The sequence below is a fragment of the Urocampus carinirostris genome, chromosome 6, assembly GCF_059441175.1.
Source record: "Urocampus carinirostris isolate Australia breed hairy pipefish chromosome 6, RoL_Ucar_1.0, whole genome shotgun sequence".
NCBI classification, from domain to species: domain Eukaryota; kingdom Metazoa; phylum Chordata; class Actinopteri; order Syngnathiformes; family Syngnathidae; genus Urocampus; species Urocampus carinirostris.
This window is the reverse complement of record NC_142354.1, coordinates 9219807-9242848: the sequence shown is the minus strand read 5'-3', so window position 1 is coordinate 9242848 and position 23042 is coordinate 9219807. Positions and strand designations below refer to the sequence as shown.

The 23042-nt window shown below is 43.0% G+C and overlaps 1 protein-coding gene across 2 annotated transcripts; it reads left to right on the top strand.

Moving 5' to 3' along the window:
* On the top strand, window positions 1–22411 carry LOC148363749 (matrix remodeling-associated protein 8-like). Of its 2 annotated transcripts, none has more exons than XM_088337768.1 (12): window positions 1–191; window positions 1557–1583; window positions 3994–4293; window positions 6185–6286; window positions 6360–6493; window positions 6556–6735; window positions 8883–9015; window positions 19349–19501; window positions 21455–21479; window positions 21560–21639; window positions 21711–21779; window positions 21875–22411. In XM_088337768.1, exons 1-12 carry the CDS (start codon window positions 140–142, stop codon window positions 21898–21900), a joined length of 1281 nt encoding a protein of 426 aa, XP_088193894.1. In that variant the 5' UTR covers window positions 1–139; the 3' UTR covers window positions 21901–22411. The 2 variants fall into 2 exon arrangements, with proteins under 2 accessions (XP_088193894.1, XP_088193893.1); XM_088337767.1 differs by having other exon boundaries at window positions 21551–21639.
* The last annotated feature ends 631 nt before the right edge of the window (window positions 22412–23042 follow it).

Sequence of the window (23042 nt, the reverse complement as noted above, 5' to 3'; positions counted from 1 at the left end):
TTCTGAAGAACGCTCCGCAGAAAACAGACTTGTTTGCATTAACAGGACCGATGACCGGCATTTCTTTGTTTTTGAGGGCGACAGACTAAAAAACGTATTGTTCTAGACAGAAGCAAAAACAGTTCTTAACAGAGGCAAGATGAAGAGCCACCAGGAAGACTTCGTTTTTCAGGCTCTGCTCATAATCCACAGTAAGCATTCTTCATTTCCTCTGTACAATGTCAGTGTATATATATGGCATTAATTAACTTCTTCTTCTTCTTCTTCTATAAGTTATTCCGGATGTTTGAAGACTTTCAGGAAGGGATAATTTCTGTGATTAATTATTATACATCCTGCAATTCTTTTTATCTTAAATATTTAATACATGTAAATCCATGAGTGCCACATATAATTCTGCTTTTTATGGTATTCGATTTCTTAAATCAGTGGTCATCGACCTTTTTTGAAAACTATTTTGTGACTGCTATGCACAACCAGTTTGATATGCATTTCTCAAACAACTTATGTTATAATTATGTTGTTACTACGTTACTATGTATTACGAGGTGGTTTATAGACAAAGTTGGGTCAAATAGGCTTAGCAGCTTCAGCGACAGACTGCTGTCCAAGCCTTGTTCCACGCACAGACTGAGGAGATCGTTTGTTCCTCATGCAATGAGGCTCTTTAACTCCACCCGGGGGAGTAAAAGCCCATATTGAACCCCACCCCCATATTTGCATTTTACCCTATTTTTATTACAGTGTGTATTCTCCGTAGCACTATTTAAATACTCTTTGTTAACACGTTATATTGGGTATTTTTGTAGTCTATATCTTTATTTTATTATTTTATTTTTAAACACAAAGATAGTGCTGGAAGTGTGAATTTCCCTACAGGGATGAATAAAATATCTATCTATCTATCTATCTATCTATCTATCTATCTATCTATCTATCTATCTATCTATCTATCTATCTATCTATCTAATTATTATTATTTCAGTCTAATGTGAAATGATAGGAAGCCAGAGGCTGACAAGATCGATACCAATTGCCCGAGTAGATATCGGACAGATGGGGTCGATACCGGACAGGACGGGACAGACAGGTTTGATAATGAAACAGGATATCGAAAATAAAAAGGACCAACTAGACGGGAACAAAAACTGGAGAGAATAATAAACAGGACAAAAACAGACTGGATCGAAACTAGAAACCGATATTAAACAGGACAAAAATAAATGGGAACAATACCGGACAGGGAACACCAACAGGAAATAGGACCGAGTCAAAACGCACGTCTTGCGGGGCAGAGGTTCGTTGATGGGCCGACAAAGTAAGAATGAGAGCACTGAGCTTAATAAGACGGAAAGCCAATCTGTCAATGAGCTGCAGCTGGTGCCACACGGGTGGCGCCAATTCGGCGCCATGGCAACCGTGACACATTTAGATTTTGTAGTTAACAAACCACATTCACACAATTGCATACAAATGCACAAGTGGTTTAATAATTTCATCATCCATTGTAGTGAAAAGAAATTGATGTTATTTGATGTGATTTTGTTGTTTTTCAGTGTCTGTGGGATACTTCTTCACTGCAGGTGAGCTACAGTCTTGTTGATGTTGTTTTATAAACCTGCTGAGCAAACTTGTTGAAAAGAATGACTCACCTTTTTCTCTTCTGTAAAAACAAATAGTCTACATATGTTTTTCAAAAGAGTGTGTCAATATCATGAAGGTACAGTAAACCCTGTTCTCACGCTACAGGGTAGGGTAAGATTTTTCAGCCCCTCTTTACGGCGTTTTCCCCACTATACCACGTTAACAATAAATTATTTTACAAGCTCAAAAATGTATAAAATTTAAAATTTAATTTCGCTCATCAAGTCTGGTCACCAATTAAATCACAAAATAACAGGCATGTCAGGACCAGAACGGAGACAAGACCCACTTGCGTTACGTTTCTCTCAGTTTTATTGGAAGAAAGGAAAGGCTTGCACCCACGACCGGGTGATCGCTGGACGCAGGATGCAGGTCGCTCTGAACGTGGAAGTGGGACTTCCATGGCAAGCGATGGCAGTGTCGGGAAAGGATAAAACGGGTCAGTAGCCAGGACGGGAGAGCAGACAACGTGGTCGGGATCAGAAACAATTCGAAAGCCAGGAAAGGAGAGTAGACGTGGTCAGGATCAAAAAACGGGTCGTAGCCGGGACAGGAGAACAAACAATGTGGTCGGGATCGGAAACGAGGTCGAAAGCTAGGAAAGGAGAGTAGACGTAGTCAGGATCAAAAAACGGGTCAGTAGCCGGGACAGGAAAACAACCAACGTGGTCGGGATTGGAAACAGGTCAAAAGCCAGGAAAGGAGAGTGGACGTGGTCAGGATCAAGAAATGGATCGAAGCCAGGAAAACAGACGGGAGCACAAGTTTTATTGAAGGAAGAGAAAGGGTTGCGCCCACAATCCGGCGATTGTTGGATGCGGGAAGCAGGTCGCTCTGAACGCAGAAGTGGATCTTCCGTAGCGAGGGGAACGGAAAAACGGGTCCTAGCCGGGACAGGAGAGCAAAAACGTGGTCGGAAGTCGTGAGCCATGACAGGAGAGTAGACGTGGTCGAGGACAAAAAGAGGTCGAAAGCCGGGACGGGAGAGTAGACGTGGTCAAGATCAAAAACGGATGAAAACCGGTGAACAGATGTGCGCGAAAAACAGGTGGGAGTCAGGGTCGAAAAAGCTTGCCTAGAGTACACTGAGGTTCGCAGACGGACTGACAACAGGTGAGAGAAAGACTTTAAATAGTGACAGGGAGCCAATCAGAGTCCAAGGCAGTTGGCGCCAAGGGAGCGGGCACAGGTGCATCACATCGGTAATCAAGACAGGCGGTATTCACACAAGAGCTACTGTTGGACAAAACTCACACTGTTCTCGTGCACTTCCCTTCCCTTTTAGACCGGTGTGCTAAAGGGAGAAGCAAAAGCATGACAATCATGAAAACGAAGCTGGCAATGATCAAGAAATACAGTATGAGGACAGTATGCATATTGTTAAGCTTGCTAAAATACATGGCCATAAGCAATCAAAGATTAGGTCTATTATCAAAAATAAAGAGGCAGTTAAAGCAAGTGAAACCTTCTAAGGGCATAACAATTCTTGCAAATGTCAAATTTAATATTAGTACCCCATTGCTGTCTCCTCCCGCCTTTTGCATCGATCCGCCACTCCACCACACCAGCTCGTCAAATGAATATCAGTTTTCCTTCACACGTATATTCATTTATAATGATATTCGATTGAATCTATTTATTTAGATCTATATCTATGTGCTTTTAATGAAACGATCTAATTGAATATTTCATGTAATTTAATGGAGCCATTTTATTGAACTATCTTTTTATTTTCAAATGAACTATTTCATTTTCTTATCCATCCAGTTATTTGTTTATTTAATACATAAAAAAGCAAAAAAAAACAAATATAGATACAAAAATCCAAAGTCACTCGCCCAAAACACACTACGGGAAGTGATGCCCTATGACTCGGTTGGTTACAGGATCTTACAGCACATATTATTAGTCAATCTGTTTTTATCTTCATCTCTGTATTCCGCCAGGAATGTTTTTTTTGTATTTAAATTTGAACAAGTGAATAGTCGGACATTGTTTGATCTCGTCTTGTAAATTGTCTTAAAGTTTGACCCCGCACACAGACACACACATACTTTTCCTGGTTGTTCTCACCTTTGGGGTTACGAATTTACTACAGTTATAATTTCCCTCTTTCCGAAGGAATAATTTATGGATGTTTTCTGGCCCTATGTTTTTGTTGACCTTAAATAGCAGTTGTGCAGTGAAAAATTTCCGCTATACTGCAATTTGACTTTGCGATCCCCGCCTCCGAAGAGATTTATGTCATATCCTGAGGCTCTGCTGTATTACAAAATCGGTGCTAGGCAACTATTCAAATGGTCCAAAGGATTCCTCTATATTAATAAGTTTATCTCACGCGTCCTTCAGTGAGCGGCCAATCAGACAGCGGCGTGGTCGTGGGCGGCTACAACGTGAGCGCTCCGATTGGCTCCAGCGTGACTTTGCAGTGCCTGAGTGGTCGCATGGTGTGGACGAGGGACAACCCGAGGGACAGGCAGCGGGTGGTCCACTGGGACGTGTACCGGGCCCACTTGGAAGATGGCATGGAGAGAGTTTTGGACATGTACTCTGCGGGACAGCAGAGGATTTACAACTCCTACAACCTGAAACGAGTCGGACTCAGCCAGAGAGCGTTCAAGGATGGCAATTTCTCGCTGGTTATTAAAGGTAAAACATTTTGATCATTTATAAATCTATCGCTCACTTTCCCTCCATTTTTCTCTCTCTCCCTTTCTTTTTCAGTCAATTTCTTCTTTTTTCCCTCTGTACCTCTTGCTGAATGCCTCAATTTATTTTTTTCATTTTCTAGTTCTTTCTCTCGACGGCTGTCTCTTTTCTCTCCATTTACTACCCTCTCTCTCTCTCTCTCTCTCTTTCCCTTTGTAGCTGTCTCTTTCTATTTCTTTCTCTATTCATCTGCCTTGATCTCTTGTTGTTTCTTTCTCTCTACCTCTCTAAATTTATTTTGCTTTTTGTTGTTCTGTCCTTCTCTGTTCCCGTCATGCTTACTGACGCGAGGCAACTGTGCCCGCTCCTTTGGCACCAACTGCCTCAGACTCTGATTGACTCCTTGTCGTTATTTAAACCCTCGTCTATCTGTCACCTGTTGTAACTCGGTCTGCGAACCTCAGTTTACTCTAGGCTAGCTTTTCGACCCTGACTCACTCCTGTTTTGGCTTCCATCCGTGTCCTGGCTTCGACCCGTTGATCCTGACCACGTTTACTCTCCTCTCCTGGCTTTCGACTCCTTGCTGATCTAGACCACGTTTTTTGCTCTCCTGTCCCGGCTACTGACCTGTTTTTCCGCTTCTGACACCGCCATCACTGGCACTTCCGTGGTCAGAGCGACCTGCTCCCCGTGACCAGCGATCACCGGATCATGTGTGCAATCCTTTCCCTTCTTCCCAATAAAACGAGAGAGAAACGTACGCAAGTGGGTCCTGTCTCTGTTCTGGTCCTGACAATTCCTTTTGTATCTACGTTTTTCTCTAGCTGTCTTTTTCTCGATTTTTTCTCTTCTTCTCTTTCAAATTCTTTAAATTTCTCTACTTTGTCTCTTTTTGTGTTCACTTTCTCTCCATCCCTCTCTCTGTCTTTCTCTACCTTCTGTTCTCTCAATTACTGTTTTGTTTTCATTTTTTTCCCTCTATTTCTGTCTCTCTTTATTCCCCTTTCTTTCTGCACCTGGTTCTCAGTTTCTCTGCATTTCATTTTCTCATTCTCTCAAACTCTCTACTCCCCTCTATCTCTATGTCTCTCTTTCTTACTCCCTCTCTCTATTCCTTTCCCCTCTCTAGCTGACCCTCTTTATCTATCAAATTATTTTTTAGTTGTTCTCATTATTTCTACCTAGTAAATTGGATTTCCTCTCAGTTTGCCCAGCTAGCTATTTGTTTAGTTAGTTAGCAAGGTCTTCGAGACATTCGAGTAGATTGATTGATTTGAAAATGCTATTGTTGAGAAAATTATATTCTATTGCTGAAAAAATCTAGTTTATTGGTCTTTACTACATGTTTTCCATGACAGAAAGCAGAGAAACAATAACAAAAGCACCATGTGTCAGGACCGGAGCGTAACGTTTACCACAAGTTTTATTGAAGGAATGAGGAAGGGGTGCGCCCACGATCCGGTGTTCGCTCTCGTACTCGTAAGTGGATCTTCCATAGCGAGCGATGGCGGAGTCAGGGGCGGAAAAATGGTCAGTAGCCAGGACTGGGAGACCAAGACGTGGTCGGGGTCGGAAACGAGTCGTAAGCAGGGACAGGAGAGCAGCCATGGTCGGGATTAAAAAACGGATTGTAATTTGGGACGGGAAAGCAGATGTGGTCGAGATCAAAACAGGTGGTAGCGGGAGACAAACAGGAGCCAAAAACGGGACAGGCGAGAGTCAGGGTCAAAAAAGGCTTGCCTTGTATCACGGAGATTCGCAGATGGACTGACAACAGGGGATTGACAGGACATCGTTTAAATAGCGGGGAAGCCAATCTGTCAACAAGCCATGGCAACCGTGACACCATGCTCCGATTTCTCATAACTCCAAAACATCTGTTCTGGTTAGACGTGACAATGAACGACAGAGGCCTTTACTCTTGCAATCTCCACCACCTCTACTGTCACCTCTACGAGACCGTCCGGGTGCAATTGAACGTCACCAAATCGCGTAAGCTCACGCCGCCTTTCCTAAACCTGACCGGGGAGAACGGACGCGTGACCTTCGACACACTGGTCCTCAGGTCGCAAAGAGCAGCGCTTCTGGGACGGCCATAAAGCGGTTTTTGTGGCGCTGGTGGGCAGCACGGTGGTGTTGCCGTGCGTCAACAGGAGAAGCGTTTGGACCGACTGGAGCGACCAAGAGGCGGACCAACAGGTAGGATGCTGGAATGGCCCGTCCTAGTTTATGGCGCAACTGGAAAAATACGCCACCAACAGGTGGTCCACTGGGACCGTCAGTCCCGGGGAATCTATAATGATCGTGCGGACCGCCTGGTGGACATGTACGCGTCGGGGGAGCAGCGTAGCTACGGACCTTTGTTTCTACAGAAGAAGATGAACATTAGCAACAGGGCCTTCTCAGAGGGAGACTTCTCACTCACCATATCGGATCTGCAGGTAACATGTGGAACTCGAATGCTATGGATTTCAAATTTCAACTTTGAGCGGATAAAAGCTTTGTAATCAATGGAAATTTTGTGTTATAAAAACTTTAACCACAGTAAGTATATTACAGCAAAATCATACCTATCATATGTATTCATGTGTAGATCACATGTTTCCCCCTATTTTTGTCATGATTGCCTCGGAGTCTGATTGGCTCTCTGTCCCTATTTAAACCCACTCCTATCTGTCCCCTGTTGTCAGTCCGTCTGCGAACCTCAGTTTACTCTAGGCAAGCTTTTCGACCTTGAATCACTCCTGTTTTCGCTCCCGTCTGTTTCCCGGCTTTGACCCGTTTTTTTTTTTTATCTTGACCACGTCTACTCTCCTCTCCTGACTTTCGACTCGTTGCTGATCCCGACCACGTTTTTTGCTCTCCCAGCTACTGACACGTTTTTTCCGCTCCCAAGACTGCCATCCCTCGCTACGGAAGTGCCACTTCCACGTACAGAGCGACCTGCTTCCAGCGACCAGCGATCACCGGATTGTGTGTGCAATTCTTTCCTTTCTTCAATAAAACTGAGAGAAACGTAACGCAAGTGGGTCCTGTCTCCGTCCTGACAATCTTTAAGTTTAAGTGCGCACTATACACAAGGTAGTGCATTACAGTATTTGACGATTGATCAGTCAAAAATATAGCTGACGACAATCGCAAAACATTGTATGCAACCATATGTCAAAGCCCGAACAGATGGAGGTCCCAGACGCGTAACGTTTTCACATAAGCTCTATTTTACGGAAATGGGGCAGTGATGCACGTGAACACAGGCGCCAGGGATGCGGTGATTGCGAGGCGGAAGAAGTGAGACAGAGTCAGAGGCAGACGAGATTGCTGCCGGACAGAACAGATGGAATCGATGCAGGACACATGGGTAGATACCGGACGGGACAGACGGAATCGATACCGGATACTGGAGCAAGATACTGCACAGGACGAGACAAATGGGATTGATACCGGATAACGAAGACTGGAGCAAGATACCGGACAGGACGAGACAGGCGGGAACGATATCGGATACTGGAGATTGGAGCAAGATACCGGGCACGAGGAGACAGACGAGATCGATATCGAATTCTGGAGACTGGAACAAGATACCAGACAGAAGAAGACAGACGGGATCAATACCGGATACTGAAGACGGGAGCAAGATACCAGACAGGATGAGACAGGCGGGATCGATATTGGATACTGGAGACTGACAAGGAGTGAATGAAAGCACTAAGTTTAAATAGGCGGGAAGCCAATCAGGCAACGAGCCGCAACTGGCACCAAACGGGTGGGGCCAAGTGAGGGCAATGGGCAACTATGACACACATCTCTTAACCCAGGAGAATCCAACTTTTTGGCAACAATGCAAGACATAATGCAAGCAGCACAGCTCATCACCCTCAAGACACCATCCACACAGTCAAACATGGTGGTGGCAGCATCATGGTTTGGGCCTGCCTTTCTTCATTTTTAAGCAGACCTGTTGTGAAACATGGCAGCAATTTCAAGGATTTAGCAACAGCTCACCCACTTTTCAAACCTCGGAAACACAACATTCCCTGCCCCGTCTCACACCGCATGACCCGATCAGTCCCCCGTCCTAAAAAAAGGACAAGCCGAGAAAAAAAGAAACAGAATTGTATGCTGATTTCTACTATGTTTTATAGAACTTGTCAAGTTCAATGTAATTTCACTACTGAGGCAAGTATTGCATGAAGTTGAATGAAGTGTATGAAGAAAACTAAGACAAACGAGAGACGTTGAGTTGAGATGTTCTTCGTAAATCTCTCAAAGAAGAATTCATTTCGACTTAAATTCCCAGCAGATGTGTAACATTAAACACATTATTATGACAATCAGACTGATGTCTAAAGAGTAAATCACATTGAGAAAATGGTGAATTCAAATTATCTATTTGCTGTTCTTAGCCAAACTTTGTCACGTCTGCTCAACGTCTACAGTTAAATGTTAATACCTCGTATAGAAAACTGTAGTTCCCTGAAGACAAATAGCCTAAAAATATACCCTAAATCTCCCAGCAAACACAAACAATTTCACCCACTGAGACTACTAACTCTTTTGTATTGTTCATGTGTGTTTGCGGATTGTTAAGGTGACCGACGAGGGGATGTACTCATGTCACCTTCATCATCACTACTGCGGTTTGCATGAGAGACGACAGTTTCAGGTCACCGTGGAAACGTCAACAATCCACACCACAAAAGCATTGCCCAGTGCAGACAAAGGTATGTTATTATTTCAAGGACTATTACTTCTTTTACCGTCATGAAAACAGAAATTAACACTCGAGGGGAAAAACCTCAACTTGATATTTGCAACCATTGCAAATATAAACTTGAATCAAAATATTAATTTTGAATAGAAAAAACATGCATTCATTGCAAAACAACAACAAAACACAATTATCAGACAGATTGAAAAAAAAATGATCTCAAAAACTTACTTGTGAGGATCGTCAGTCCCTTAAAACAATGTTAACTCAGACTTTCTGTCAGAAACCGGAATGGAGACAGGACCCAGTAGCGTAACGTTTCACAGAGTTTTATTGGGAAGAAGGGAAAGTAGGGTACACACGATCTGGAGCTCGGTGGTCACGGGGAGCCGTTCGTTCTGAAAGCGGAAGTGGTACTTCCGTGACGAGCGAGGGTGGCGTCGGGAACGGAAAAACAGGTGAGTACCAAGGTCTTCGAGACATTCGAGTAGATTGATTGATTTGAGCAAAGGCGTGGTTGGGAGCCAGAAACGAGTCGAAAAGCCAGGAGACAGAATAGACGAGGTCGAGGACCAAAGCGAGTCGAAAACCGGGGAAAACAGAGTATACGAGGTCAGGAGCCAAAACGAGTCAAAAAGCCAGGAAACAGACGAGAGCAAAAACGGGCGGGAGTCAGAGTCAAAAAGCTTGCATAGTGTAACTGAGGTTCGCAGACGGTCTGACATCCGGTAGCAAAAAGCCGGGGGTTTAAAAGGAGCAGCATCCGAGGCTGCTGGCGCCAACGGAGCAGACTCAGGTGTCCCGCATCAGTAATCGTGACACTTTTGTTGTCTGACGGACCGGATCAGTAAAAGAATGTCAATTTAACATTTTTAGATTACTGCAGTTTATATTATAGTCATGAATAATAAGGGGTCTTTTTTGGGAATAACACACATTTATTTACAACAGTTAAGTGAATGCAGTTTTACACCCGAACCAACTTACCATGCTATACAAATTCAAGTGGGAGCTTTTACAAAATATATGATGTTTTAGCAGTGCATGGGCAATAAAATTAGACGAAATCAGCTCTAACTAATAGGCTGGGCCTACTAAAGTTGAGAATCTATTTTAAGCCTTGGCCGTGTAGATGGTAAATGGTCTGCATTTATATAGCGCTTTTCTGGTCAATGAAGACCTCCCGCTTTACAATGTGCTTCACACTTACCCATTTACACACACACTCACACACCAAGAGCAGGGAAATCTTTACATTAGGCCACAAAACAGTTGAAATCAAATCAAAATCCTATCCATTTTTTAATATGTTCACTTCTACTTAGATTAAATATATACAATCAATACCACACAAACGTTCTCCATATTGCCCTGTGAAAGTAGTTTTTTTTAAAGATTGTGGAGAAGTCTGGGGCAATAATTACAAAAGTTCACTACAGCCCCTTTTTATCCTCCAAAGACGTGCAATTAGAACCATACACAGGGTAGGATATCGAGATCATACTCATATTTTATTCCTGCAATCCAAATTATTAAAATTGGACAATTTAGTAAAATGTTTCAAAAGTTATGACCTTTAAGATAAATTCAAACAACTGCCCCCTTCATCCATTTTAGGGCAGTACTGCACAACTGCTATTTAAGGTCAACAAAAACATAGTGTCGGAAAACTAGCACACAGAGAAGGAGAGTAGACGTGGTCGGGGACAAAAACAGGTCGAAGCCGGAGACGAACGGGGAGATCAGGAGCGGACGGGTGGAAAAAAAGGGTGGAAAAGCGGGACAGGCAAGAGTCAGGGTCAAAACGCTTGCCTTGTAACAACAGAGGTTTACTGACGGACTGACAACAGTGCAAGGACTGAGCTTAAGAAGGACGGGGAACCAATCAGGAAGCCAGCAGCGGCTGGCGCCAAACGAGCGGGCACAGGTAAAATGAATGAGTAATCATGACAACATGGCAACAATTTCTTCCGTTCATTTAAAATTCAAGGAGTTATCTGTCAGGACCAGAATGGAGACTGGACCCACTTGCGTTGCGTTTCTCACAAGTTTTGTTGGAAGAAAGAGAAAGGGTTGCGGCCACGATCTGGTGATTGCTGGACGCGGGAAGAAGGTCGCTCCGAAACTCCAATTGTGCTCCAAACGCGGAAAAGGATATTTCGTGGTGAGCGATGGCGGTATCAAGGACAGAGAAAACGGGTCAGTAGCCGGGACAGGAGAGCAAAAACGTGGTTGGGGTCGTAAGCGAGTCGTAAGCCGGAAAAGGAGAGTAGACGTGGTCGGGGACAAAAAGTGGTCGAAAGCTGAGACGGGAGAGTAGACGTGGTCAGGATCAAAAATGGGTCGAAGCCGGGGAACAGACGGGAGCAAAAAACGGGACAAGTGGGAGTCAGGGTCGAAAAACACTTGCTTAGTGTTAACGGAGGTTCGCAGACGGACTGACAAAAAGGGACAGACAGGACTGAGTTCAAATACTGATCGGGAGCCAATCAGAATCCGCGGCAGTTGGGGCCAAAGGAGCGGCCACAGCTGAGTCACATCAGTAATTATGATATTTTCAAACCTTAAGAAAACACAATATTGAAATTCAAGCATTTTCAAGGATTTCAAGCACCAGTATGAACCTGGCTAATAACTGTCCCAATCTTTGATTGGTACCTGAAATATCCTTGCTGTTTAGAGGTGGCTGAAAAATCTTGTGCATCCATTCGATATGATTGGTGTAAAGTGTAAAGAAGAGGCGAGCAGTTTCTTTTGAATTGAAAGTGGAAGAAGAAAGCTTGATGTGGTTGAGAATATGGTTGGATCGCTTTTTTTTCTTCCACCTTTTACCACAGAGAAGGTAAAAAAAAGTCCCCTAACTCTTGAAGCCCATCTTCCACAAGTAAGTTAAACTCAACTTTATGGAGCATATTATTTTATCAAATGTTTATTTTTTTAGTACAGAACAATACAAAAAAAAACAGTCTTAAGGTGGGGTTACTGTATCCCAGGGTGTACTGTATTTTTTGCAGGGTAGTTGGATTTTCTATGCCCCTCTAAATTGGAACAGTTGATCCTTCCAACAAGTCGTGTCTTTGACCTCAAACTAACCCCGTTTCTCATACACGAACAGACAGAAACACAAGCCAGGTGAGTATTTGAACAGACCTGAGTACCATTAAAAGCAAAACAAAACTTCACATCTGCTCTCAACGTCGTTTTCTTCCTGTGTGTCGAACTGCCGTGCCATCGCCTAAACCCTGTGAAAGTCCTGTTTTCTGTTTCGTACGTTTCTTGGATTTCTTATTCATTTTGCTCAGCTTATTCCATGCCAAATCCCCCAAAGCCTCACTTGAGTCACCCGTGAAAAAGCCCGAGTTTTATTTGCCTGCACACATGAAAGTATGTGTACAGAACTTCTCTGGTGTTTTTTTACGCATGTACCAGAACTTCAGCCCTAAAAACTTTTCCACTGGAAAGGACCGAAAGTGCCTTTTCAGTTTCGGCGGACAGGAAAAATATGGGATATTGTGATGACGTCCCGTCTAACGTGAGGCAAGACGGGCGAGGCTAGCTTTGGTGGGGAGGAGGAACAACATGGAGAACAAAACGGAAGCTCAGCCAAGTTTTTACCAACAAGACATTCTCTCAGAAGTTGGTGTGTCCCACTGATTCTACAATTTTGTTTGCCACTAGTTTGTGTTTGCTGTCAAGACCAGAACAGAGACAGGACCCACTTGCGTTACGTTTCTCTCAGTTTTATTAGAAGAAAGGAAAGGGTTGCACCCATGATCTGGTGATCGCTGGACGCAAGAAGCAGGTCGCTATGAACGTGGAAGTGGGACTTCCCTGCCGAGCGATGGCAGTGTCGGGAATGGAAAAAACAGTCAGTAGCCGGGACAGGAGAGCAAAACGTGGTCGGGGTCATAAGCGAGTAGTAAGCCAGGAAAGGAGAGAAGACGTGGTCGGGGACAAAAAGAGGTCGAAAGCCTGGACGGGCGAGTAGACGTGGTCGGGATAAAAAATGGGTCGAAGCCGGAGAACAGTCGGGAGCAAAAACGGGTGGGAGTCAGGGTCGAAAAGAGCTTGCCTAGAGTAAGCGAGGTTCGCAGACGGACTATCAAAAAGCGACACACAGGGGTGGGTTTAAATAAGGACATGGAGCCAATCAGAGTGCGAGGCAGTTGGCGCCAAATGAGCGGGCACAGGTGCTTCACATCAGTAATCATGACAGTTTGCTATAGTTTACATGGACACGACAGAGTTGAATCACTAACTTTCAGCCTTTTTAATTCATAGACATGTACTTTGTGCGTGACTTTCAGTCCATTCGTCCTTAAAGTTCTTGTTAGCCTCTAGCAGCTAGAGTCTAGCTGGACTTTAGCAAATATTTACATGCTAACCCTGAAGGGCCACCTTCCTATGAGCCATTGTATCTGGTTAACTTTGTGAGACATTCAATCATTTTCCCCTGAAGATTTCGTTAGCAGCTAGCTAGACTTGAGCAAATATTTACATGCTAACACTACAGAGCTAAATTACTAAAGTCGACCTGTTTTAATGCGTAAACATGTACTTTGTGTGTATAATTTTGTCTGTTTGTCCTTGAGGTTTTTGTAAGCTAAGAGCAAGACTTTAGTTTAGTGGATCTTCCGTGGCGAGCGATGGCAGTGTCGGGAACGGAAAACGGGTCAGTAGCTGGGACAGGAGAGAAAAACGAGGTCAGGGTCAGAAGCGAGTTGTAAGCCAGAAAAGGAGAGTAGACGTGGTCGGGGACGAAAAGAGGTCGAAAGCCGGGACGGGAGAGTAGACGTGGTCAGGATCAAAAACGGCAGTTAAGCATACAAGAAAATCTATAAGCCTATATTAACACAAAATATAGCATATTTTGTCACTGGAACTCACATGGCACCGGTTAACAGGAATAACCTGTCAGTATTCAAAATCAACGGCTAGTAATTTGTTAGTCTGTTATTTATCACGTTGTCTTTTTAGCAATTTAGGGCTAATGTTTTATTTTTTTGTAATTGATCTCAATGTTAAGCAGCACGGTGATGCAGTGGTTAGCGCGTGTGAAGCACAGTTCTGAGGTCACGGGTTCAAATCCAGCTACAGCCTTCCTGTGTGGAGTTTGCATATTCTCCCCGTGCTTGCGTGGGTTTCCCCCGGGCAGTCCGGTTTTCTCCCACATTCCAAAAACATGCATGTCAGGTTAATTGGCCGGTCCAAATTGTCCCTAGGTGTGAACGAGCGAGTGAGTGGTTTGTCTCTGTGAGCCCTGCGACTGGCTGGCAACCAGTTCAGGGTGTCCCCTGCCCACTGCCCGAAGATGGCTGGGATGGGCTCCAGAACCCCCGGAACCCTACTGAGGATAAGCGGTGCAGATAATGGATGGATGGATGGTTGATCTCAATGTTGCTGAACCTCATGTGCGGCCCCTTCCCAAGGTTTCTTAATTTCCTCATGCTGAGGTTTTGAGTTTTTCCTTGCCCTCATGTAAGTTTTAGATCAGGGGATGGTGTCATAATAGTCTGTGGTCTGTGCAGCCCTTTGAGACTCCTTCTGATTAATGGAGTCTCAAATAACCATGACTTGACTAGAGGTTTTTGAGTTTTTCCTTGCCCTCGTGTAGGTTTTAGATCAGGTGATGCTGTGATAATAGTCTGTACAGCCCTTTGAGACTATATCTTTTCAAGATTTCTTCATGCTGAGGTTTTGAGTTCTTCCTTGCCCTTATGTAGGTTTTAGATCAGGGGATGCTGTCATAATAGTCTGTGGTCTATACAGCCCTTTGAGACTTCTTGTAATTGAAAAACAAATGAATATGACTGTTTCAGTCTTAGGGCCAATGTTACACATTTTTGTTTTTGTTACCAATTTTTTATTTCAGTGTTTGTTTTTTGGTACGTAAACAACATTCTTCTGAGTTAAGTAGAAGGGAAAAAACAGCATAAAAATGAATTTGGAGATACTTTTTGGAGTCATCGCTGATCATGTTAGAGGTATAAATATGGCAAAATCATTTCGGAGGCTTTGTGAAATTCCTGTGGTGGGATCTGTGCTCGTGTGCCATTATGTTCTCATTCCAGTGGAATTTTATCCACAGGAGCCGAAATCCATCTCTGCCCTCACGATTAATCCTTCCCTGTTAGAGTGACAGAAAAACCTCCACCCACCCAATTCCAATGTTTTTTTTCTACTAATAATTTCATTATAATGAAAATGTTTCATTTTCCTCTCAAAGTAGAATAACAAGTTTTATGGTAATAATCTGTTCTGGACTCTCAGAAAATTAAAAAAATGTGATAAATGTCATTTTTTTTCTGTAATGCAATTAAACAAAGAAAAATGTCGTACATTATGGATTCACCACCTATCAACTGAAATGTTACAAACATTTTAAGATTTTAAGTTTATAAATTATATCAATTATATCTATTAGCCCCGATCATGTATTGCTGCAAGCGAAGGCTGGCAGAGCACATTGTTAGCAGCGCTTTTTGTCAGGACCAGAACATAAACAGGACTCATTTGCGTAACGTTTACCACAAGTTTTATTGAAAGAAAGAGGAAATTCTGCGCCCACGATCCGGTGTTCGCTGGACGCGGGAAGCAAGTCGCTCTCGTACTCAGACTGTGATCCGAACACGGAAGTGGATCTTCCGTAGAAAGGGGTGTCAGGGACGGAAAAACTGGTCGGTAGCCGGGACTGGGAGAGCAAAGCGTGGTTGGGGTCGGAAATGAGTCGTAAGCCAGGACGGGAGAGTAGATGTAGTTGGGATCCAAAACGGGTCGTAAGCCGGGATGGAAGAGCAGACGTGGTCGGGATCAAAACAGGTCGTAGCCGGAGACAAACGGGAGCAAAAACGGGACAGGCAGGCGTCAGGGGTGAAAAAGCCTTCCTAGTATTCACTGAGGTTCGCAGACGGACTGACCACAGGGGATTGACAGGACTGGGTTTAAATAGGGACAGGGAGCCAATCAGAACCCGCAACGGTTGGCACCAAATGAGAAGGCACAGATGAATCACATAGGTAATCATGACACTTTTATGCCGTTCTGTTCACCAAAAAGTGAACTGCACTTGTGCGGTCACGAAGCATTTTCCCCAATCCCACATTGCTGCGAGCAGGGAACAATGGAGCAAACTTTTTTGGGGCCTGGCAGCTGTTTTTGTATTGCTGTTATGTACTTCTGCTTAAAATGAACAGTACTTATATGGCCATGACCCATTATCCCCAATCCCACATTTCTGCGAGTAGTAAGGGTGCAGGATTCATTATTCCTGGGTGAGTATTGCTGCGAGCAGGGGCTGTCAAGAGGTATGTTGTTCTGGCCCACCTAATAAAAATGCATAGTTGTGGCCGTGGCCCTTTACTGACTATTTCTGAGAGTAGGGTCCAAGAGAACAAATTAGTGTAATGTGTACCAGGTTTTTTAACGTTCTTTTCTCCACAAATGAAAAGCACCCATGGGGCTGAGATCCAATACCCTTAATACAAGATTCTTGCGTGCAGGGACTGGCAGAGGGTACTTTTGCCAGGAGGTGTGTCGTTCTGGCCTGCCTAAAAATTAAATGCACGGTAGTGGCCGCGATTCATTATCCTTGGTCGACTATTGCTGACAGCAGGGGATGAGAGAGCAGTTTTTTGGCATTGGAGGCAGCGATATGTTTTCCTTTGTGCCAAAAACAAATAGCACTCCGGTTGCCGCAATCCAATATCCCCAATCTTATATTGCTGCAAGCAAGGACCGTCAGAAGGCACTTTCGTCAGCAGGATTGACATGCACGGTTGTGGCCGCGATATATTATTGGTAGTCAACTTTTGCTGAGAGCACGGGCCGAGAGAGCAAATTTGTGTCAATTGAGGCAGCTACTCTTTTCACTTTTTCAACCTAAAATGAACAGGACCCGTGCTTCCGTGATCCATTATTTTCGGTTGACTATTGCTGCGAGCGGGGGCAGGTAGAAGGTACTTTTGTCGGGTGGCGTGTCGTCTTGCATGGTTGTGGCTGTGATTCATTATCCCCAGTACAGAACAGGGGGCCGAGAGAGCAAATTTGTGTCAGGCGTGACAGAATTTTTTTCGTTCTTTCCGCATAAAATGAACAGCACCTGTGCGTCCGTGATCCATTATTTCCGGTTGACTATTGCTGCGAGCGGGGGCAGGCAGAAGGTACTTTTGTCGGGTGGCGTGTCGTCCTGCATGGTTGGGGCCGTGATTTATTATCCCCAGTAGAGAGCAGGGGGCCGAGAGAGCAAATGTGTCATGCGTGACAGCGTTTTTTCGTTCTATCCGCATGAAATGAACACCACCTGTGCTTCCGCAATCCATTATCCCCGGTTATCAATTAGAGCGAGTGGGGTCCAGCCTGTTAAAATGGGGGGGGATTACTTTGCAAATTTTTGCTTATTTAAGGGGGGTTCTGGTCCCAATTAATTATGATATAAGAAGGAATACAGTATTCTACAGTATTCATTTTTGGAAGTAGATAGATAGCTGATCATCTCATGTTTTTTTTTTTCGTTTTTGTCTGCTGCATGTTGACTTTGGCTACCGTCACCCCTTGAGTCCTGCATACTCAGGTTTATTTTCCTGTCTTCTTTAGAGAGGAAAGTATTTTTGGTTGGAAAATAAAAAAAGAAGTGTAGTGTTTCATGTGTCTAGCAGCTGGTGAAAAACAGACAGGAGAGAGAGAGTGGACTTAAGGGGAGAGTGAGATGTGGGTCAAGTCTCATTTCCTTCCTCGGATGAAAAGAAGCAAACAAAAAAGTATACAGTGTGTTGCTATCCTGGATCGAGTTAGAAAAACATAAACATGCGGAATGTCCCTAATACACAAGCAAGTCAGTCTTCCTAGTATTTGTCATCTTTTCTGGTTTTACAGCAGAAAACATGGAGTCATATGGCGTGACCCGTTGTTTACTTTTGGCTGACATGTGCGGAGCGTTAACTTTTTCACCTCGTGCCAGGCGAAATTTTTTTACGATTCCCGTCATAAAAGGAAATTAAAATATTGAGTCACCTTGGAGCAAGTGCAGGGAACCTAATGTCCAGGTAGGGTTGTCTCGGAAGATGAGAATATTGTGAGAAAGTTATTTTTCTGTTAAAAAAAAAAATGTCATGCATTCTGGATTAATTACAGATCAACTGAAATATTGCAAGCCTTTGATGATTATGGCTTACAGCCAACTACTATACGTTTTCATGATATTGTAAGATAGAGAGATAGATAGGTAGATAGAGGGGGATAGATAGATGTCTATAGATATATAGATGTCTAGATATCTAGATGTCAAGATAGAGATAGTTGATATAGATAGAGATAGATGGAGGGGGGGTGATGATAGATGTCTAGAGATATATAGGCAGAGATGTCTAGATAGATGTCAGGATAGAGATAGATGTCTAGATAGATGTCAGGATAGAGATAGGTGTCTAGATAGAAGTCAGATAGAGATAGATGTCTAGATAGAAGTCAGATAGAGATAGATGTCTAGATAGAAGTCAGATAGAGATAGATGTCTAGATAGAGATAGATGTCTAGATAATTTATTCATCTCTGTAGGGAAATTCACACTTCCAGCAGTATCCTTGTGTTAAAAGTAAAATAAAAGATAAAGAATACAAAAATACCCAATATAGCGTGTTAATAAAGAGCATTTAAATAGTGTTACGAAAAATACACACTGTAATAAAAAAAGAGCAATATGCAAATGTGGGGTTGGGGTTTAATGTGGGTTTTTAGTCCCCCGGGTGGAGTTAAAGAGAGAGGATATTTGAATTTTTTCCATGAACGAAAGACAATATTTCAGTTGGTTTGCAATGAATCCAGAATGAAAGACATTTGTTTTTACTTGCATTACAGAAAACAAATAACTTTATGGCTGTTGAGATAAAGATAAACAGGAAATAAAAGATCCAAGAGAAAAATAAGTACAATATTGTCAGGACCAGAGCTGAGACAGGACCCACTTGCCTTACGTTTCTCTCAGTTCTATTGGAAGAAAGGAAAAGGTTTCCCCCACGATCTGGTGATCGTTGGGCGCGGGAAGCAGGTCGCTCTGAACGCAGAAGTGGGACTTCCGTGGCGAGCGATGGCAATGTCGGGAACAGAAAAACGGGTCATTAACCGGGACAGGAGAGCAAAAACGTGGTCGGTCGGAAGCGAGATGGAAGCCAGGAAAGGAGAGTAGAGGTAGTCGGGGACATAAAGGTTGAAAGCCGGGACGAGAGAGAGCCGGGATATTCGTGAATCGTTCCAGGCGGTGTCCATTTGGAGTTGCACGTCACCAAAACCCGTTTACATCAATTTAATGTGATTATGTCGGTGAATATAATTTTTTTGACGTTACCTTTCAGATAAAGCGGAGTCACCGCGAGTGATTAACGTGCTGGTCCCCGACCATCGGCATAATTTCTTGCTGCCTTTGGGCTTCGTCCTCACCGCTTTCCTCCTCCTCGCCTTTGTCGTCCTCGTCATCATACTCGTAACCCGGAGGAGGAGATCCAAAGGTAGGAATGCATTTCAATCGAATCAAATGTATTTGGAAAGTACTTTTCAGGTTATAAATTGACGCTCAAAGTGCTGAATGAAAACAATAAATAATAAATAATAAATTGCCTTCTATTATCCCCACTTAACGACACGAAACACTTTATACACAGACGCACACACTGGTTAATTATATTACGAATCATTATTGTTGCATAAAGAAGTTAGTATAAAAGGAGAAAATGAAAAAAGACAGGTTTTGTGGTTGTCCCTTTAATCAGTATATTACCAACAATAATTGCAGAAAATTAATTAATAATTTGAATAAGAACATGTATTATTCTACTTAATTATATTTGCATGTATGTTTTCTTTCTACAGTGAACGTCCAAGCTACATCATTTTTGAACTTTTTTAAAAATAAACCTCATTCATGTCGAGCAACTCAGTATCTCACAACAAAATGTTCATTAACAATATATATGATATAACCTAGAACCTGATGTCCTCTGGCTGACTGTTTCATAGGTGAGCAAAATGGCTGAAGGCAATCAAGGTTTAAATATACACTAAACGATACAGAGATCCCTCAGTTTTGGCGGTTATGGGGACCAGAACTACCCGCAAAAAATGAAAACGCGAACTTACACGGCAAACTTACCTCAAGATGATGTCATTACTGACAGAGCATACCACTGTAACAAAATAACAACTATAGGTCTACAAATAATACACAACGCATAATAGCAGTCGAATGAATGGTTATATTGTCATTACACAAAATTAAAACGAAACTGGAGGACCTTGGCCAAAAGTACACACAGCTTCAGATATGACAGAAAGGCCCCCACTTACTTCCACATGCATGCCTCGTCCACTTTTGTATGGTCCAGGCTTTATCACCCCCAGAGACCCCACACGGAAATCAAAACACTTGGACCCATGGATGTGTAATCTACTGTGTCTTTAGTGTCTGACATCGGGTAGCGAGCATCGGGTGCCCTCAGCACAGAGAGGCTAGCTAGTTGCGCACTAGCATCGGGTGTCTTTGGATTGAGCCAAGTGTCCACGATGAGTCCCAAAAGTAGCGGTTTCCCACAAGTTGTAGCCCCAGGTCATCCGTTCTGTGCCAAATGGATCTGGCATCGTCGACCCCGCAGGGGTAGTGAGGGTTGTCGTGTAGCATAGAAGGGAGCTGCTTCTCCCCGACGCCGCCTCAGTCGTTTCTCAAACATGATAATGATCCACGGAGAACAATTTCTTTGCGCTCTCCTAAATTGCCTTAGAGTCTGATTAAATTAATGAATTTATTTTTAATGTAACAAGCTGCTAAAAGCTAATGGTCGTGATGCTTGCCAGTTTGTTTTGGGAGGCAAAAATTCAATTAAAAAACTGTAAAGGAGTGAACCAGTTAGAATGTGTGTGTCGTGCCCCATTCTGTCCGGAGGGCGATGACCTATCATCCTTCTCCCATCCTTCAAGAGGACGATTGGGAAATTTGCATCAACACGGTGCGGACCAATCAGCCAGAGGCTTGGTCGTGAGGCGTGGACATTTGATCGCCATGTGTCATAAAAGTGGGCAACCCGGAAGCCCCGGCCGCTCGCTCTCTTTCTCCTACACACAATTGTAATTGGCAAGGAAGAAAGATGTGTTAAATTCTTTGATTCAGCGAAATAAATTAATATGTGGACTATACTAGGCTTAATAACTTCTCCGACCTTTGGTCATGCTCCAACTGTAAGAGTTTTGACAAGACACATCAAGTGTCTTCTGAGTCAGATTTAGGTTTAAGAAATGTGAAAACCTTACAGGAACACAATCTTTTTTTTCAAATCTATTTTTCGGACCTCAGAACGGATTCACGTTGTATTCCTGGGGTTTACTGTCGTTTTACAATTTTCGGATAATTCTTTTGTTATCAAGTTTTCTGAAGTGTAAATCTCATTATGACTGTTTTTTTCTCATTTCAGAATTATATTCAATAGAATCCACCAGGTAGTACAATATACTTTTTCGTTTATTTGATGTCTTTGCATTTAACACACATTATTTTATTTTAAATTGAGGTCCAACAGACGACCCAGCAGCTCAGAAGAGTTTGAGATGGACGTTGCCGAGGCAACGCCGCCCATAAGGGAGCCTGACAATAGACTCGGTGAGAAAATATTGAAAAGGAGAATAAAAAAAAAAAGAATGGAAATTGAAACGCTCTGATGTGATTTGAAGATTATAAGAACAACCTGCTAAAGGAGGTCAGCATGAACACACCTTGCAAAGTCATCGATCTGGACAAAGGTAAAGGAACATCTGCACAATGCATGGAAAGGGAGAAGAAAGTGACCTGTGTTCTCTCGCAGAAAATAAATGAAAGTAACCGTGTTTTCCTGCAGAGATGGAAAAATATCGCCCGAAGTGAGAAAAGCGACAAATAGGTCACTGGCTGGCCCAGGGGCTTGCTTGTCACACCCGCACTGTTGGGGTTTTTGGCACAGGACAGTCCATGGAGATGATTTTTATTTTTGACGGCAACAGCAGACTTGCTGTTTTGCTCATAAACTCACATATGTTACAAGCGGGACCACAGCGCCACCTTGATGTTGTTAGACAGAGGTGCAACGCTGTCTCATTTGACGCCGGTTGTAAATCCGTTAAATTGAAATGTTTTGTTGTTGTATATATCGACTGTTTGATTATTTTTGGACTACTTTTACGTGCAAAAGGATTATTTCTTATGATGTAAAGGTGCACAAGAACACGATTAAAGGGACACTGTGTAATATTTGAACACTAGATGTCACTAATTTGTCGTGCAACTGAAAACGTGGGCTACAAAGCGCAAGGGAGAAGCCAAACTACTGGAAGTGAGCTAATAGAAACATTTTCTTTTTTATGTGCCACATTTTTTGCAAAGAAACGGAAAATTTAAGAGGGGGGAGGATAAAAGGAAAAACAGTTTCATTCGCTTTTTGCCAAAAAAAACAAACAAACAAAAACAAAACAAACAGAAAAAGACGACGAGAAAATACCAACAAAAAAATAAGAAAGAAAACTAAAAAAGGTTTTTGGTCTTTGAGATACCCGTAGCATCAAGATGGCCGAGAATGATAGTGAGGCTCATGTTATGTAAAATAAATGCAATTTTCTTGACCCACAAGTATAAAAAAAAACATTTATATGATAGTTTATGTATTTTAGCCTATTGTTCAAATCAACATTGTTTTTTTCAGATGACATTTTTACGACTAGGAGGAACTAAATAATGTCCCTTTACGGTCTTAGTCGGAATGCAAGTTTGTTTCTGCAAAACAGTTAAGGATATGTTGATGCTGCAAAGCATTATGCTATTTGGAGTGCAGAGACTAATGATACATGTATATACACCAATTCTGGTTTACTTACTAAAAAAGCCTCATGTGTATTGATTTCTCCAGGACCTTTATGCCCCGTGGCAAAAATTCCTCAGTTGTATCCATCCATATATAGTGATAATCCAAGCTTGAGGAGAAAAAATGACTTCTGATCCTAGTCAGACGATTGCCTATGCGTAAACGTAGTCAA

Bases quoted from the DNA above. Each gene is read 5' to 3' on its own strand.
- LOC148363749 (XM_088337767.1), top strand. From the start codon at position 140: ATGAAGAGCCACCAGGAAGACTTCGTTTTTCAGGCTCTGCTCATAATC. The intron at 19,502-21,454 runs GTAGGAATGCAT...TTCTCATTTCAG, and splicing joins CCGGAGGAGGAGATCCAAAG to AATTATATTCAATAGAATCC. The intron at 21,640-21,710 runs GTGAGAAAATAT...TGTGATTTGAAG, and splicing joins GGAGCCTGACAATAGACTCG to ATTATAAGAACAACCTGCTA.